We start from the raw sequence: 18,330 nt of genomic DNA, 5'->3' as shown, positions 1-18,330 counted from the left end.
ACATGTACATTTCCTACTTCTGGAACTAATAAAAGATCATCTTATCTTATCTTATATTAAAGAATGTTTCAATGAGAGTGTGAGTGTAACACAGTAGTCTTCAATGCACATGTAATGTGCATCAGTCATATGTCTGTGTGTGTGTGTGTGTGTGTGTGTTTATCTGAGATAAATATGTGTCAGTGTGAATGACAATGGATTGGTGTGTGTAAAATGTGTATGTGTGTGCTGGAACATAATAATATAATAATGTAATACGTATTAGTGTGTGTGTATGTGTGAGAGTGTGAGCATGCATATATATATTTTAAATAGGACCAAATGGTGCCAGACGGTGGGGTCTGGCAGAACATATGTGACGATGAAGGTTTTTATAAAAGTTGTCCATCTCCGCAAAGACCAAGGGTTTTCGGCAAAAATCGCTTTAGGAGGAGGACAATATGTTTCTGTTCGCTTAAAGCTTTTACTCTGATTGTTTACATGCTTCTCTCATTCACCATATGGCACATTTCACTTTTAATTATGATAATACCTGCGTCTTTGTCTGGCAAAGTCCATCTAAGTAATAACACTTTCTTTGTGTAACACCCCGAATGTATTTTTTCTCCCGCCCGGAAACATCTCATTATATAAACTCGCCAGCGTATCTGACTGGAATATCACGCAAAGCAAGTGCAGGAGGTGAAGCGATACATCTGAGTGTGAAAAACGGCACCTTTCAATCTGCCAATCACCAGACGGCCAGTCAGTCAGCCTGTACTCAGTTCTGAGCGGTGCAGTTGCCACCCCCCCCCACCCCAAAAAAAAAAAAAAGTGAACAATTTAGATCTCAGCAGAGAGCCAGAGGAATTATGGTTATAAATCTGTCTGCGGCTCCCATCGTAAAATGTTTTTCAGGCATAAGGACAGGATTTTTAGGAAGAGGGGGGTGTAATAAGGGGCTTTCTCCATAAAAACAAAAATAAAACAGTGTTTACCTTGACCTTGTGCATGAGAAAACCAGCGCTGACACACCAAGGGCGAGACTGAGCCGAGTGTCCAGGTGTGAGGAGAACGTTCAGTGGTCCGCCGCTTCCCTGCCCTCACCCCCGCAGTCACATGACCGCCATTTCAGGTGCAAACATATTGTGCCCACGCGAATGAGACTGTGCAATGGCACAACTGTGGGGTAAACCACACCATTACCTCCGTTTGGGGTCCCTTGGGCTGGTACTATAAACACACACACACACACACACACACACACTCACGCAGAGATAAGACTACATGACGATTCTATTAGGGAACAAGAGAGCTGCAAACTAGTTAGCGTTGTGAGTTTACCCGCTTTTGACCACTGGCGCTAGAGCCGCGGATCGTAGCGGGAGATAAAGCAGACGTCTGGTGGGTAGGGCATGGGGAAAGAGTCATCGGCGGTTATTATCCATCAGCTCGGAATTATGGGTTTTGGGCTCCTCCGAGTTAGATGCTAGTGGGACACTGGAAATAATAGTAAAAGTCCAGCAAAGCTGTTTGAAACAGATCATTTAGCTCAGCACACACACGCACACACACATGCCAACATCTAGGATAACAGTTCCAGTGGTCCTCCACATGGAGCTGGGTTTCTACTGCCAGGACAGGCCTTTATTTCTCACCAGACACAATGGGGAACACTGGTTCCACAAACACACACACACACACACACACACATGTGCTCACACACACACTCTTCCCTCCAGAATTCCTGTGTGCAGGGATGATTTGTTCAGCCACTACAGCAGCTGTTCTCTTTACAAAGGGGTAAATGAGGATGTGTATTTTACACTGCCTTCATTCTTCCATGCACAGACACTGAGAAAGGTTAGGCGGGTGCACACCATTCAAAAGAACTAAAAGATTCATATGAAAGTGAAGTGATTGTCGTCGCAAAACACTGCAGCACAGCACACGGTGACTTTTAACCATCACCCTTGGTGAGCAGTGGGCAGCCATGACAGGCGCCCGGGGAGCAGTCTGTGGGGACGGTGCTTTGCTCAGTGGCACCTCAGTGGCACCTTGGTGGTTCGGGATTTGAACCCGACCAGCAACCTTCTGATTACAGGGCCGCTAGGACACCATTGCACCGTAAACCTTAAAATTCTTAATAATGCATTTAAACAATACATTTTATTATGCAGGATACTTGGATTATGAACACAATGAATCAAGTGAACTGTTAAATCTGTGTTCATTACGTCTTTAGAGGGGCTCATTTGGTAAGACTCAGTCTACTAGGTGTAGTAAAGCCATTACTCAAGTATGCATGTTCAGTATAATGAATCAAAACAATGATCTAGTCAATTTTGCTTGTTTGTCCATAAATGATTAAATGTAGCACCCAATCATTCTCATATAGTATAATTTAAATTAAGAACTCATTCATTTACTATGGTAATTAGCGTATTACAGAAGTGTGAGAAGCACAACACACATTTTGTAACAAGCTACTTCTTTATCTTTAGTTTTTTTTTTTTTTTTTTGGTGGTGCTGAAATGTGCCCATGAGAGTCATAATAACAGCAAGGCAAGTGCCCACCCTACCAAACCTAATAAAATAATATCAAGCCATTCAATAGCAGCCATCATTTTGATTTGTGGCCGTACAGTAGGCAGTGCATTAACCACACTCGCAGCCAGACATCACACACTAAGGGGACAGTGGTTTTCTCAGACTGTCTCTGAAGGCCTAAAAAAAAGAAAAGAAAGAGAAGACTTGACACTGCGTGCAGCTGATTTGTGTGTTTATTAAAAAGCACAGGCCTTTGATAAGCTGGTTATTTTTGGAGGGTAGTGGCTTTTTTGAACGCCTTCGTACCACCACCCTCCCCTCTGCTGCACACACACACACACACACACACACACACACACACAAGTCTTTTGTCCCCCTGTGCCCTCAGTCACAGCTCTGTACAGGCTGTACTGTAAAACATCACCTCCCAGGATCTGGGCGAGCTCACGCTCCAGCGGCGCAGGCATGCGCCCTCTGGCAGGCCTCGGCTGCTGCTCCTGGTTATTCAGCTGGTGTGACCAGCTAAACCTCTTACAAAGCAGCACTAAGCGCTTGCCGCTGCACCGTGCGGTGGCACGTGTGTCTGGGCGGCACGGGCACTTTGCTGGAAACAGAGGGGTCTGTGTGTCTGCTGAATACCTTAAGTCTGCTACATTTAAAAAGCAATGGCATATTAGCATCAACACATGCCCACAGTCGTGAATGTAGTATATAAATATCAGTCATTTTCAGATTAAAAACACAAATATCCAGAACTGAACACGTTCTGCTCGGACCTTTGGTGCTGGTGCCGTAACAATGGCTGCTGGTGCCTCTACACACACCTTCACCTGGTGTGACAGCGAGATCACATGCATGCGACTCTACAAAATGGACTCTTTCAAACATCTTTTGAACTAGGAGAAGTAAGCACTCATTTTCTCTTGGAACAGGAGCACCCCACTGGGGACCCTAAATTCTGCACAGTCTGCAATAAGCTGCTTAATTTCTGGAGGCGTCGCTTTCCTGCCTGAGCGTTTTTATGGAGGTCTTGGAAACAACAAAAGAGCTCCTTGATTGGGAGTTTGCTGGAGGCTTGTGGTAGCAGGTTATCTGTTTAAATAAAGCACTGTGCTGCTCTGCGTGTGTGTGTGTGTGGTGTGACACACACCAAAAAAGGCAGACTAAAAGACATGCAGACTTCATATATAAGAACAGTTAGTATTAGGCTGTACTCTAAATGATGAATGTTTCGTTAAACTCCACATGTACATAACTCCACATGTGTTCATTCATAGTTTTGACGCCTTCAGTGAGAATCTACCAACGTAAATGGTCATGAAAATAAAGAAAACATGAGAAAGTGTGCCCAAACTTTTGGTGTGTGTGTGTGTGTGTGTGTGTGTGTATATATATATACTTTTCTGGACATTATCCAGAAATAAAAAAAAAATGCAGTTACCCAAAGTAAACCCGGGGGTTTCCATGCATGGAAATGGGTGCAGTTACACTTGCAATTATCACTTACGTCACCAGGCTCACACCCACAGTGAAGAGAGCGTGAGCTGAATTTCGCATCCCCTCTGGAAGCGTTATATATACACTGGTGGCCAGAAGTTCGGATGCACCCTTGGGTTAAAAATAATGAAATATAATAATAATTCTGAATTGTATTACATTAGAAACACTGTTTTCTTTCACTTTTATAGCCCAAACATCTGGATTCAGATAATTCATCATGAAAATGTCAGCATCATATCTGGAGTTTTTTTTTTTTTTTTTTTTCGGGTGGAGGTGGCGCAGGAGAACTGAAGTCCTACCGAGGCTTTAAGGCTTACAGATGAAATGCTTGCCTGTGTTGTTTTAATATGTGTTTTACTCCCTGTTGGTAAGAGGGTTTGGGGAGGGCACTGGGGGTTAATTCGGTGCAGATGTACATTTTGGTGGTAACTAAGCGATCATTTGTTGTGGTTTGCTGCTGAGGTTTCTTTTTTAATTGCTGCATCATGGTCCTCTAGCAGAGAAGAAATGGAAGACATTAAAAACAAAGACAAAACATGCAAATCAAAGGGCTGATGAGACCATTTCAAAAGGACCACTGCTATTTCTTTCTTTTCCTTTCTTTCTCTCTTTCTCAAGCTCTTTCTTTCTCATTACAGGCAAGGCTCCCACAGACAAGTGCGTTGGAGAGCTCCTGTCCTGAAGCGGCTGGGCCTCAGACTCCTGTGCAGCTGCCACCACGGCACCACCGAGCTTCCTGCTGCAGCAGCTGAGCCGGCCTCATGTGCCGCGAGAAACCGGATTTGGCCGCGGAGGACCGAGCTGCAGGTCTTTAACCATGCACAACTGCCCCCCCCCCCGCGAGCCACGTCTCATATCTACACGGCTCTCTACACGGAGCACAGAGGAAGGCACGTCATTGGAATAAAGGAAAACTGAGCGCGAGAACGAGAGAAGGAGTGTTGCGAACAGGGGACCAAATGAATATTTGTCATTTGACATCAGGAAAAAAAAAAAAAAAACGACACAGCTGCCAGAAACAGATGGCGAGGTGTTAATATCATTCAGAGTTTTTCCTGTACCGCGCCGTTTATTTTCTAATAATAAAACTGTTAGCGCTCGCTAATAGCGCCGACGCCGCCTGCCAAACGTTCGTTCCGACTGAGATGAGCCGCCGTCCCAGCGCCATTTACCCACTTTACGCCAGCGCCCAATGGGTCTCGGCCGGCCCGTCCGGCTCATGTCAGCCGGCTTGTTCTCATTCACGGTAAAAAAATAACTGAGAGATGATGAGTCCGGCGCACACAACCACCACAACCACAGATACCTATGGCGTGCATACTCCTACGCTCCCCGATGCCTGTGGGGCCAAGCCTAAACTGCCTGGAGTCTCGCGCCCGAAATCCCCCTCTGAAACGAAGGGTGGAGGCAATTCCGGCCTAAATGTCATTATGCCGTTGTTCTTTTGTGTGCTTCTAAAGTGGCAGCGTTAATTGTGTGTCGTTTTGGCCAGATCATTTCCTCACCGTTAAGCCGCCCGTAAAAAAAATAAAAAAACACACACACCGCCCCGCTCCTAATTATAAACAGAAGCAGAGCCACCGGGAGGTAATTTATCTCCTGCGTAAAAGCACGGGCCGGCCGCACCCTCATCAGTCATTCGGCTGGCCGCTAACTGGACTGCAGATATGAGTGACATCACTTCCGCCCCATCAAATTTGCGGCTGATAACCGAGCCGTTCGTATCCATATCAGAGCGTAAACGCTCCACACAGACCCTGTTATTATTAGCAGGAGTATTGTTACATCAGGCCTTTCAACAGCTGAAAATACAGGCCGCTGGAAATGAAACTTTCTTTCTTTATTTTTGGCCGATTGGGGAAAGATTGCATGTTGATTCTGCGAAATGTCCCCAGTGATTGCCAGGAAACTTAACCAAATGTGCAAAGGAATAATGGCTTCATTTTTTTAGCATCCCCAAAAGCAGGGAGGATTACAGTAAGGGAGCATAGGCATCCGAAAGGACAGGAACCCCCGCGTCTCCCAGCAGGAGGCCGGCTGTTTGAGGTCCTTCCAGGGAAAATTTGCAGTGCAAAAAAAAAAAAACCCACACTACACACAGAATGGCTGTGGCACAAAGCAACGCTATACAGCACAACCCAATACCTGGATATTGTCTCTAGATGTCATCGGTGATATCACCCGGCGAGAGCCAGGGCCAGATCATTACACACATACAGTCAGGCTTTTATATACACTTATTTACAGGACATTTCTATTACATTATTTTATATTTTATTATCTATTGATATATTATACTGTTGACTGTGCTGCTGAGAGGGACTCTCTAGTTTGCCAGTACGCTGCTAGTGTGTGTGTTTGTGTGTGAGAACAGTGCATCGCATGACAACTATACATGTGCGTATGAGTGATAATTCCTGCTGTCTGTATGTGTGCACACCTACGAAACTGCAGAGAGAGAATTATGAAGTTAAACACGCGCACGCGTTTTTTGAATTTGTACAAATGTATGTATGTGTTTGTGTGTGTGTGTGTGTGAGTGTGCGTGCACGCATGGGGGCTATGGGCTCATCTGCTCTGACGGTACTGAGGGAATGGGCCCATGGCCTGGTTTCCTTAGGATGGGCTAAAATAGACCCACACACCGCGGAGAGCCACGCACAGCCTGGCTATTTCGAGGAGCAGCACAGTGTGTATACATGCACACTGTGAATGCCAGGAAAGTGTGCTCTCCCCACACAGGCCCTTCTCTTTCATGGGCCAGGTACGGTATTTGGGTTCTGTGCCAAAACCTCTGTATTTCTAATCAATTTCCTTTGCGTGCAAAGGGGCCTGTGTTGGTGGGAAAAAAAAAAAAAAGTGTAAATGTAATCTACCACCATCTGTGATCTTTCTTTTTTGAGTCACGATAGTGATGAAGGGCAATGTGTCCCGCTTATGTCACCTACACACCCACTTCCTGAGTGTCCATGGCTGGCAGCATATACCCTCCACACACCCATGAGAGATAAAAGCTGCCAGTGCAGTGTTTCCCCAAACTAAGACGGAAGGATGGGTAATTTGTCTTTAGGGCAAATGAGGCGCACTCAATTTCAAACTTTAGAGATTTAACGCTTGCATTGCCCAATCAAATTTAATGACTGACCTTTTGTGTTTATTTGTTGCGTCCGTCTGCCTCTCACCTGGTTTTTCGTCCCATTTAAAATGACTGGTTGCAGCAGATGCTTCCTGTAAAGTCGGCAGGAGGCATCAGCAGAATGCCACATGCCACCCAGCAATACTGAAGATGGCAGATTGAAAACCCGTCGGCTTGCCGTGGTCTGATACCCACAACTGTTTTATGAAAGGAGAATAATTTATTTAACACTTAAAAGACACATCCCTGTATAGTGGCTTCAAATAATATTTAGAATAGACTATTTCTATTGTTTATACAATAATACAGAGAAATGTGACTTTTTTTTAAAGTGCAGCACAGCACACGGTGACACAACGAAATGTGTCCTCTGCATTTAACCATCACCCTTGGTGAGCAGTGGGCAGCCATGACAGGTGCCCAGGGAGCAGTGTGTGGGGACGGTGCTTTGCTCAGTGGCACCTTGGCGGCTCGGGATTTGAGGGGGCTTCTGATTAGGGGCCACTTCCTTAATTGCTAGGCCACCACTGGTGGTTGCCCTGGTTGCACTTGAACATCCTAATTTCATAATTTGGGAGTTATAGAAATTGCATGAAGAAAGAAAGAAAGAAAGAAAGAAAGACAAAAGGGATGCACCTACGCAGTAAAGTGAGCGCCTCCGCATATAGAGAGGCAGAGGAGAGGGAGAGAGAGGGAGAGGCAGGCCGGGTCTGTGGGTATGACAGCAGCACAGGGAATACAGTGATTCCTGCAGCTGTGACCTCAGTGTGCGCTACTACAGAGAGAGATAAAGAGGGCCAAGGCCAACACACACACACACACACACACACACACACTCACACACACTGTTGAAGCCAGGCTGCTGTAAAAGTGGGGCTGTTAAACCCTGCTACAGTTTTGAAGAAAGCAGTGCCTTTGATCTGGGGTCACACAGCCTCACTAATGGAAACCTCTTCAGTAATGCTTAAGGAACATTTTAGTGTTTTGTGCCCCACCGAAAAATCAGCCTCTGTGACACACCGGCAAACCCGGCACCATACAGTCCAGGAGAGTGACCTGTGACCCTGAGTGCAAATGCACAGCCAGTGTGTGCAGCGTACACCCCACAGTCGTGCGGACATCCACATGCGGGGGTGCAGTGCGGGTCAGCCGTGTGCGACGTGACGCGTTCATGGGGGTTTTGGACAATAGCGTGTTGGGGTACGAGTGCCGCGCTTTAACAGTGTGTGATGGACTGGGATTGTGTTACTGCCGCTGGCAAGGCAACTGAGCTGAGGGACCACATGCAATCCTTTTTCTCATGGTGCGCACAGGGACAGGCTAGATTACTGACAGGGAAGTCGAAACTGACTACATGCCAAAAATTAATCAATTTTAGGCCAAGACGTCCCATAAAGAAAAAAAGATTTTGTTTTGTTTAATACAATTGGACGGTGAAATACCATCCAGTCCGTAAATCTGGATGATAAATCCACTGGACGACCACTGGGTGTTCCTCTGTTACACTGTCCTGACCAGACTGTTTTCAGACAGAATTACAGGCGATTAACATTCAACCAGAAAATCGAAGGTGAGGATGTCAATTCCTCATATTTAAACTGGTGCCTTGATGTGAAAAGTGATGTAACACATTTTTTACATGTTCATGATCTCTTAAAAGGACGAAACATGCTTTGAAAGCAATACTTTCTATGTATGCATTCTGTAGGCACCCTCCACTGCATCCATCCCACTATGATTTACTGAGCTTCATTTCCTTATCTTGGCATCCATGACAGATATAGGCAAGTGATAAATTTCACAAAAGAATAAAAGAAAAATGTGAAAGAGAGGGAGAAAGAGATGAATAAACAAGATTCTGTAAAATGCACGAACCCAAATGCAGGATTAAATGGCACGCGGCACTAAACAAACTGCGCGTCTGTCGGCCCGATCTGATGAACTGGAGAAGGAACTGCAGTCGGCTCTGAATAATGCTTCCTCTAAATCAGAAATGTCACTGTCTAAGCACTGTTTTTGCCTTCATCCTTCTTCGGGGTAATGAAACGGGCCACGTTTTGGTGTCTATTAATTTCGTCTGAGTGACAGCGGCTGAAACGGAGGGCTGAGGCCGGCCCAGGCGGCCGTGATAATCAGCAGCGATTCGCAGCGTGCTTAGAGGCCAGGGGATAGGAATCCTGGGACCCTCTAACCTACATCCTATTATTAGCGTATTTTTGATGTGTCCCTGTCCAGCTGTGAGCCCCCAGAATTATTACAACCTTTCACCCCATTAGTGGTGGGCCTGGCCAGAGGGCTCTTAGGGATCCTAAACGTTAGGGTTTTACTGAAGAGTGTATTGATACCATTACAGGCCTAAAGCCTCCTACCTGATGATTTTTCCTTACAGACGGTCCAGATGATTCAGTTCCAGATGATTCATTTGATTTAGGCTGTCCTAATTCCTTTGCATTACTTTAAACCATACATATTAAGTTAATTAAGTAACAAATAATTTGATCATGTAAGAATAACGTGTTTAATCATGTTTGATCAACTTAATATAATTATTTGTTACTTTTATATCTAAAGGTTTTAGTAATCAGTAGAGAGAAACAACATACAGATTACATGTACAGTCTCCAAAACCCAACAAGGGAGAGTTGGTATATGCATTTCATACTCTATATCAATACAGCCTTTCATATGCATCCTTACATGGAAAAGAGAACTGAGAAACTGAGAGACCAGAAGAAGGATGTGGACACAGGGACAGCATCAACAGAACACGATAAAAGCTTCTTTTATTGTGTCTAGGCGTGGCCAGTGTTAATAAAACGTCTGTAGGCCTTGACTCCATTTCTTACTGGTCTGCATACGTGTGCTTAATCTCAACTTCATTTCACTTTCTTTATACCTTTAGTGTTTCAACTCCTCCTCTGTGAGGACCTGAATGAGAGCGCTCACCCGCCCGCACGTCAAGGCCGAACGGAGATCGCGGCTATCGGCTTGCGGGGGATGAACGAGCTATCAAATCCAGGGCCGCCGAACATACAACAGAGGTCTCCTCCTTCAGGCTGCGAGACCCGGAGAGATACGGTGGGCTTTTCTCTTGCCGAGATCCAGGCAGACAGAGATTAGAGGGCGGATAGACAGAGAGGGTACCGCTATCTGTGGCGGGCTGTCAGAAGAGCAGAGATTACTGCCAAGCCGAGGGTCAACATTCTTTTTTTTCCCTCTTGCTTTGAAAAAAAAAAAATACTTGTTTTTCTCATAATGGAGCCTCAAAGCATGCTTTTTTTCTGCATATGCATCAAAAAGGCACCAAGGCAAATACCGCAGTCCTTATGGTGTTTTTGTGAGTTGCTGCACTCTAATCACCCTGAGGTCAGGGTCGTGACCTTAGCACGACCTACAGTACGTGAACATTTCTGCAGAGCCATGAACCTCTGCTACCTTACATACCTTGGCTTACAATGTAGGGTGATTTGGTTGAGTGCATGCAGTAACACAGCTCACCCAGCGAGGGTACATGCAGTAAAGTGCTGTTCCCCTCTCATTTCAAAAGTAAATTCTCAAAAGCACTGGTCTTTTTGCGGGGTGACAAGCAAACCAAAGCCTGTAATTAAACACAGAAAGAGCATTCTTTTTGGCTGGTTAACCATAAACTATGAAAGAAAGAGAGAGGGAGCCCCACTTGTCGCTCACCCCGACCAACACCCCCCCTCCCCACACCAATAATTTAACAGTAAGAGCCACTGAGCCTTGTAAACACACCAGTTATGTCTGGACGGGAAAAACGCGAGGGGCAGACACACAGGCTCCAGCGCTCCCACTGTTTCCCTTCTCATATGGTCCCTCTCTTTTTCACTTAATTAATGCATTTATTTATTTCTTTTTTTGCTTCCCCCTTCACTCACTTCGTTTCTCTACAGCGTTTTATTTCCCATCGCCATGATATGTTGGCTCTTAAGCCTGCCATCAGATATGCAACATGTTGCTCAAACAAGAACCTTATTTACTCCAGACTGAAGAGAAGCTAAAAATTTAATATAAGCATGAATATAAACAGGCTTCATGCAAAATGGGCCAAATGTGGGAACAGTGAATACTTCTGGGGTATAAAAAAATATTTATATAATAGTAGTTATTATAAGTAGTAAAAGTAATAGCAGAATTTAGCAGTAGTATTGTTTTAATTCTTAATATATAATAATTGTTAAATATTAGAGAAACTAACTCCCAATTAATAACTATTAGTGTGTTGGTCTAAAGTCACAAATAAAATGCTGTGAAGTGTTTGCAGACACTTCAGGTTGCTGATCTAGGTGCTACAACCCGAGACTTGACCAGGGACAACTGCATCTTCTCACCAACCCTTGTCCCTCTATTTCATTTTGTTTCTGTTTCTCTTGCTACGAGACTAAGAACAATTTGGGGATAATGCAATAATTCAGGGGCCATGAATGTTAAAAATACCTGCAAAAGAAGAGCAACAACGCACTGTCTCCTCTGTCTGCCCAGCCATATTCGCTATGACCTGACCTTCAACCAATCAGTCTGCTGCTTTACTGTCGTCCCTGCTGCTCAGTGCATGTGTGCACTGACACGTGAGAGTAGTGCAGAAATGTCTTAGAAAAAAAAAAAAAGTAAAAAAAAAAATTTGGAGTATTACAAAAGCTGGTGCACGAGGAACGCTAGCATTACAGTTTTGGCTCCAGCCAGACAAAACATTTATTAATATGATACCAAATACTGTCAGTATGAGTTGAGCCAAGGGAAAACAAAAGTCCCCCCTGGTTTTACTGGCTCGGCACTAAAACTGCACACATCAGAAGGGGAATTGTACACAAATCCAAGCAGAGCAGCATTTATCCCTTTAAAAAAATATACAAAAAGCTAAATCATAAAAAAACTCCAATTTATTATAAGGCCCTTTTGGCAATTGGAGTTCAGTTTATGGTTGAATTAAATCAGTTCCGTATTCAGCCCATTCCGTCCATTAAGAAACAAAACATGCACACAAACACACACACCCTATCGAGTACCAGGAAAATCATACCCATTGCACCGACAGACCCAACAAGACCAGGTTTTCTTGGTTTTGCGGAGCGTTTATGCTTGCTGTTATTAAAAATATATATGTTTGTGCCCGGAGCATTAAGTGCGGGTTGTAAGTAATGTGCACTTAGACATAAAGCTGTGGACACAATCCTTTTATGTGCAGCAATAGCTCAGCGAGGCTCGGCGAGAGACCCCCGCCTACCCACCCGGTGGACCACGGCGCTTGTGAAAGGCAACGCCGAGGACTGTGATGCATCAAGGTGATGCTCGGGCTGCAGGCCGCGAATTTAACACGAGCGAGACGAATAGTCGTGACAGCGGCGCGCTGAGCCGACAGGACTAAACTGCACTCCCTGCACTGCCACTCCCTCACGTCTTTCAACGCACACCTTCGTTGGATATAATGACTTCTGAAGTTTGACAAGAAGTAATGACAACAGACAGTATGCATCGTAAAAACACGCGGCAGCGCATGCCACGATCCATCACGGATGGAAACGAATGCCATTACGAAAAATAATGTCCTTTTTCCTTTGTAAACTGGGGGACTGATAAATCTTGGCCAAACCTTGACTTTAAAAGTTACACAAAAAGGCGTATGAGAAAAGGAAAGGAGGCGCCATATTCACCTCGACTGAAGGTTTTTAAAAAAAAAATTCACACTTAGCGGCTGCTTTGTTTGAAATGAATATCTTTTGCGGGAAAAAGAAAAACAGACGAGGAAGTGGGAAGTTCAGCACTTTTCTGCCGGTGAGGTCGTTCATCAAGGTAAGGCAGGCGGAGGAAGCTCTAGTGTTTGAAGGTGAAGTTAGGGGGAGGTGAGGTGTGCCACACTGTAAAATAATGTGCTCCCCTGGTGATTGAACTCACTGTTAGAGTTCTAGGTCAAACTACGAATGGCAGCGTAGGGAGACGTTAATGATGTGATGATTAACTTCATGATGAAATGTTAAAAATAACAATATTTCAGACATGTAAGCGATACAATATCAGATCTATGCTCTTTAAAAGTTGCTGTCTGCGAGGGAACACATGCAAATAGAAATGTGGGATTTCGCTGTGGCCAATTAAAGTTTAATGCGAGTTGTTAATGTTGTTGAGAAGGTCCAGCCTAAGTAGTGGTCACAGCTCCTCTGAGTGCTACATGAACCTGGTGGTGAGGTGAGAGGTCATCTCTGGTCTGTTGAAAGGTCTCGGACGACTCTCTGTTTCTACTCTGTTTGCGCGGTGACGTTGCAGGATGACGACACAAATGAGAAATGTGCTGGTTGTTAGAAAAAAAATCACATTTTCTTTTAAAAATACCCCATAAAACTACCTAACTACCTAGATTTCTGACCTAATTTGAATAATCAGTATTTCACTATATAGTTCTTGAAATGAAAATAGGTGAAACCACATAGTAAAGTAATAATAATAATAATAATAACCAATATCCAATAACCAATAATAATAATAACCAATTTTAATCTAGTGTACAGTCATGTTAGGTAATTCACAGATCGTTTTTGTGCATAAAACCATGGAAAAAAAAACAGTTTCATTGTATTGTTCAATTCACAGTAACATTTATACCTAAGAGGAATTTATATCAAATTTATGCTCCATGGTCACACTGACAGCTGCTGGGGAGACCCATGTCCCCTTTGCCAGCTGCAGGATTGTAGGCATCCCCCACACACAAACGTCAGGTATAAAAGAGCAGCTGTGGGTACCATCATATGCGTGACATTCACGGATTAAATATTTTCCACATTTATAATGCTATTTGCAAAAAAAGCGCTGTTGTTAAATGCTGTTGCGGTTAATGGAGAAGATCATCTGCGATAAAAACACCTCACAATGGCTGCGTCTTTAGCGGAGGGTAAGTTTAATTAGACACACAGAATAATACTAACAAGCAAATGGCGGAGGTGCTGCGGCAGCGAGCGGGGAGGCCTGGCTGCGGGGAGCACCCGGGGAGACGGAGATGGCTGCTTCTCTCAGAATACATTTCACTTAATAGTGCTGATCAGCAAATAATGTCGCCCTGTTGGTGCTCGTTTCCTGAGTCGAGAAGTAAAAGGAAAAGAATAAAAGTATAATGACGCTTCACAAAGATAGTTTGAAAGGAAGATGTGGTACTGAGAGCAACCGTCGGCTTTTGCAATGTATGCTACGTATAAAGTGACGTGAATATAATATAAATTCTGTGGAACACCTCAAATTTAAAGAAGTGAGGTCCACCTCACACAGACAGCGCGCATGCACATGGCACGGGCAGGCCGGGCTTATTGCTGAGCCCGGGCTTCCCGAGCCAAGGCGAGCCGTCCCACGCTGAGACCTCCGCAACACAAAAATAATTAGCAAAGTGGAAGGAGGCCCACAAGCTGCAGGCTAAACGTAGCGCCGCTCGAAAGCCACGTTCGGGCACCCTTCCATTTCCAGTGGGCACGTCCGGGACCCTCCAAAAACACCCTTAATAAACGGGTTATATGTGAAAGATGGCACGGGGCCCCGAGGCCGCAGCCCTGGGAAAGTGAGCCTGATTCATGGGCACGATGTTCTGTACTGTACCCCGGGCTGTACATGGATATCTATATTTTTAACCTTAAGGCTCGACCACTGCGCCTTCAGTCACAGCGCTAAATATAGCCCAGTCTCCAGTTTCCTCGCACCTCCGCCGCCGCGGCCCGGCTCCTCCATCAGCAGGCCCTATTGGGTCAGTGCGTTGTGATGACCCCTTTACCCGCATGGAGGGGGTGGCACTGCCCACTCCGTCCCGGCGCTGACCCATCAGTCACTGCCACCGCTGCGCGACAGCTCCATCGGGATCCGTTTCGGCAGCTATCCGGCAGCCGGAGGGGTGTGAGGGGTGACGAGTGTTACAGAGCAGGGGCACGTTTTTTTTTTTTTTTTTTTTCCGACATTTCTCTCCGGAGAACAGAGGCGTGAGTGGGGAATGGCGAAGCGGCTGAGCTTGCCAGGAGTGTCCGGATGACACTACATCAGCAACTCTGACCTGCTGCCGCCCATACCGGCACACATTAACGCCTGGCGGGTGAGAAGAGTCACGCCACGGGTCGCACCTCCAGCCATCCACCACGAAAACACACACACATACAGTCACCCTGCAACCATTCTCACGAGCGCCTTCGCTCCTGCCAAACCCAACCGTCTCTCCTCCTCCTCCTCCTCCTCCTCTTCTCTGTTTCTCCTGTAATTCGGGAACTTTTTCTCTGTCAGCGTTTTTCTCTGTCCTTCTGCCACCCCACCCCACCCCCACGCTAACCGAGGCTGCTGCCATAGTGGGAGCTGGGACAGCCCTCAGGCGGAGATGCCACCTACACCCACAGAGGACGGGGGACGAGAAGAGAGATGGAAAGAGAGAGCGAGAGGGAGGCTTTTGTCTCCTATTGCGTTCCACGATAGGCTTCGCGTTAAAAAACACAGGCCAACTTAAAAAAAAAAAGCCTGGACGCGGTGTCTCCAGCAAGGACACCCGAACCCGCACCGCTCCCTCTCAATCATTCCGCCGGACAGCCGCCGCTGACGCGGAGAGACTGCCTATCGGACGCGCTCGCATCCTCATATGCATGGATTTGCATAAAACAAGGAAAAACAATTCAGCCTGGCATCAGTCCACGAAAGAGAAAAAAAAGAGAGAGAGAGGGTGAGAGAGAGAGAGAGAGAGAGAGAGAGAGAGAGAGAGAGAAAGTGAGGCGTCCGGCCGGTGAGCGGTCCGGCGCGTGGCGCCGCAGATTTACGACGCCATGTTTTTCCACTTTGTTCCCGCTGTAGATTCACTCCCGGATGTTTATGCCCGCCACGCCCCTGCCCCGCACAGAGGTCACCTAATTCAACATCGCTTCATCCAAAGATGATATGTCCTTGTCCCTTCTGATGGCTTCTGTCCCCCACGACACACACACTTCTCTCCCTGTACCTTTCCCCTTCTGCTGGCTTTAAGTGCGGCTGGAGGGCGGCCAGTTGGAACTATCTGCGCTCCACTTAAAGACAACGGAGAAAATAGCGCAGAATCCCGCCACCTGCCCGCTGCTTGCCAGCCACCATTTTGCTTCTTGGCTTCTTTAGTTTGGTCCAAGAATTTTAAGGAATTCTAATTTAATTCTAAAAAAGAAAGCTCCAAATTAAAAAAAAAAAAAAAAAACATAAATGAGGAGGGAGATGTAACAGTCAGTCCAGTTTACTTTTTATCGTCCCGCGAGGGTCGGTTTATGTACCGTGCAAAATATAAATAATCCCAGGTTGTGTATAGAGTTCGTGAACAGCCTTTAAAAACCCTCTTAAGATTAATACAGGTTCTATGAAACTAATAATTTCATAAACCTAATCACACCTTTAAAAAAACAGATCTAAAGTGAATTATGACTTCGATATTATAAATGTAGGAATAAAAGGCACAAGTCCCACGTGTTAACAACACTTTTGACATTTTGACTTTGTTGCGAGCGATCCCCCTCTCCCGAAATGAACTGCGTTTTTTTTTTTTTTTAGGAAAACCACGGAAGACATGACTGCCCAATCTACATGATTACCCATCAGCCAGCCTCCAATCCTTCATGGTGGCAGTGGGCCCAAACCCTGCAGCTGGGCAGGAGCCCAGGCTGATGTGAGATGTAGCTGCTGGGAGGCTTCCTGCTGTGGATGGAGAAGATGGATCCCTTCTCGGTTCCATAGAGCCGTCTCCAATAAAAAAAACGTAAAAAAAAATCCATCATAGACCCACTAGAAACTGCTAGTGGGAAGGTGATCCCACAGCCACCTTTACTTTTTTCAAACGTAAAAAATAAACCATGCAAGGGGAGCAAATCAAACACTGTTTCCCCCCGACTTGTCAGATGGAATCACCTGCTAGGTTTTCCCGTTTCCTCTTTCTGCCGCGCCTGTGGGGGATACGTAAGGCCCCTCGCTGCATCCGAGCCAGTTATGATCTTAAAATCCCCATTTTCATGCTGTCTGGTGGCATTACTCCGTGTGGGATTTCATTGGCTCTGACTCGGCTCAAGCGCATCTGAGAGCAGCAGCGTTGCAGCGCGTTGGCCCCGGCGCCACCAGTGGATCAGGGTCAAACCAAAATTCTTCACTTAATGCGTTAACTCGTGTCCGTGCACCAGCTAAAAGGTAAGATGACTCCAACGGGCAGGAAATGAAAGCGGGTGCCGCGCCAATGACTCCGAGGCGGTGGAGGAGGAGGCGACGGCACAATCAGCGAGCCGATTACGGCAACAAAAGGGTCCCGAGGTAAACGCTCAGCTGCGATTTCGTCGGGGAGAGGGCCCATCGATATGATTTCATTAGATGATGAGCAGTGATTAGTACCTGAAAACAGTAACTGGAACTCACACCAGCGCCACAACTTCACCATCACAGGTTAAACACTGGTTTATGGCCGCTGTTCTGCGTACAGCCTAATACTAGTATGTTTTTTAATTGACATTTTTGTAATAATTAGCGTAAATTCAGTCGGTGACAGTGACGGTTTACCTCAGTCTTCAAGGCCAGGGTCACAAGGGAGCAGTCAGGGTCACAGGTGAAGAAACTTTCTGGACGACCTGAATCAAGGACATAATCAAAAATACACACACACACATTGTGAGCGATAACACATAACATGCATTAGCTGTTTTACATCGGGTACCAAATACATTTACACACTACGTTAATATATTCAAAACAGCCAGAATTTTAATAAAGGATTAAACAATGCTAATTATTATTATTATTGCTGTTATTATACCTGTCATTTTTCCTGAACTTCCTGTATAGTAATACACACACACTCTAATACACACATACAGTAGGTGAGCACTTGCCAGTCATACACACGAGCTGTCCACTGGCCCTGTCTCATAAAACACACAGGTCTGATTTCAACACATCAATCACCACACTGACATTTAAAGTGCTATAGTACTGTAACTTATCTATTGTCGGCCGCACAACCGCACACACATGCACTCTCACACACACACACACGCGGGTAGACAAAACGTCACTCAGCCAATATACGATTCTATATACGCGGACCTGACCACAGCTCTGCGATTTTCTATATCCGAGTTCAGGAAATGGTGGTGGGGGAAAGAAAAAAAAAAAAACTCTTAAGGTGCGCTAGGTCA

The 18,330-nt window shown here is 45.5% G+C and overlaps 1 protein-coding gene across 4 annotated transcripts in view; it reads right to left on the bottom strand.

Annotated features, from left to right (window-relative positions):
- The window catches only part of mafa (MAF bZIP transcription factor a), an 81,195-nt gene that overhangs the window by 55,699 nt on the left and 7,166 nt on the right, over positions 1-18,330 (bottom strand). For 3 of the 4 annotated variants that reach the window (XM_028956609.1, XM_028956611.1, XM_028956610.1), the window contains exon 2: positions 17,696-17,763. The exons of the other annotated variant lie outside the window; for it this stretch is intronic. In XM_028956609.1, the coding sequence (XP_028812442.1) occupies positions 17,736-17,763 (28 nt within the window). In that variant the 3' untranslated portion in view covers positions 17,696-17,735. The remainder of the gene's footprint in view (positions 1-17,695; positions 17,764-18,330) is intronic. 4 annotated transcript variants of the gene reach the window in all.

This window comes from Denticeps clupeoides, chromosome 16, assembly GCF_900700375.1.
Source record: "Denticeps clupeoides chromosome 16, fDenClu1.1, whole genome shotgun sequence".
Classification (NCBI taxonomy): domain Eukaryota; kingdom Metazoa; phylum Chordata; class Actinopteri; order Clupeiformes; family Denticipitidae; genus Denticeps; species Denticeps clupeoides.
Note: the sequence above shows the minus strand (reverse complement) of the source record. Positions and strands in the feature narration are given on the sequence as shown.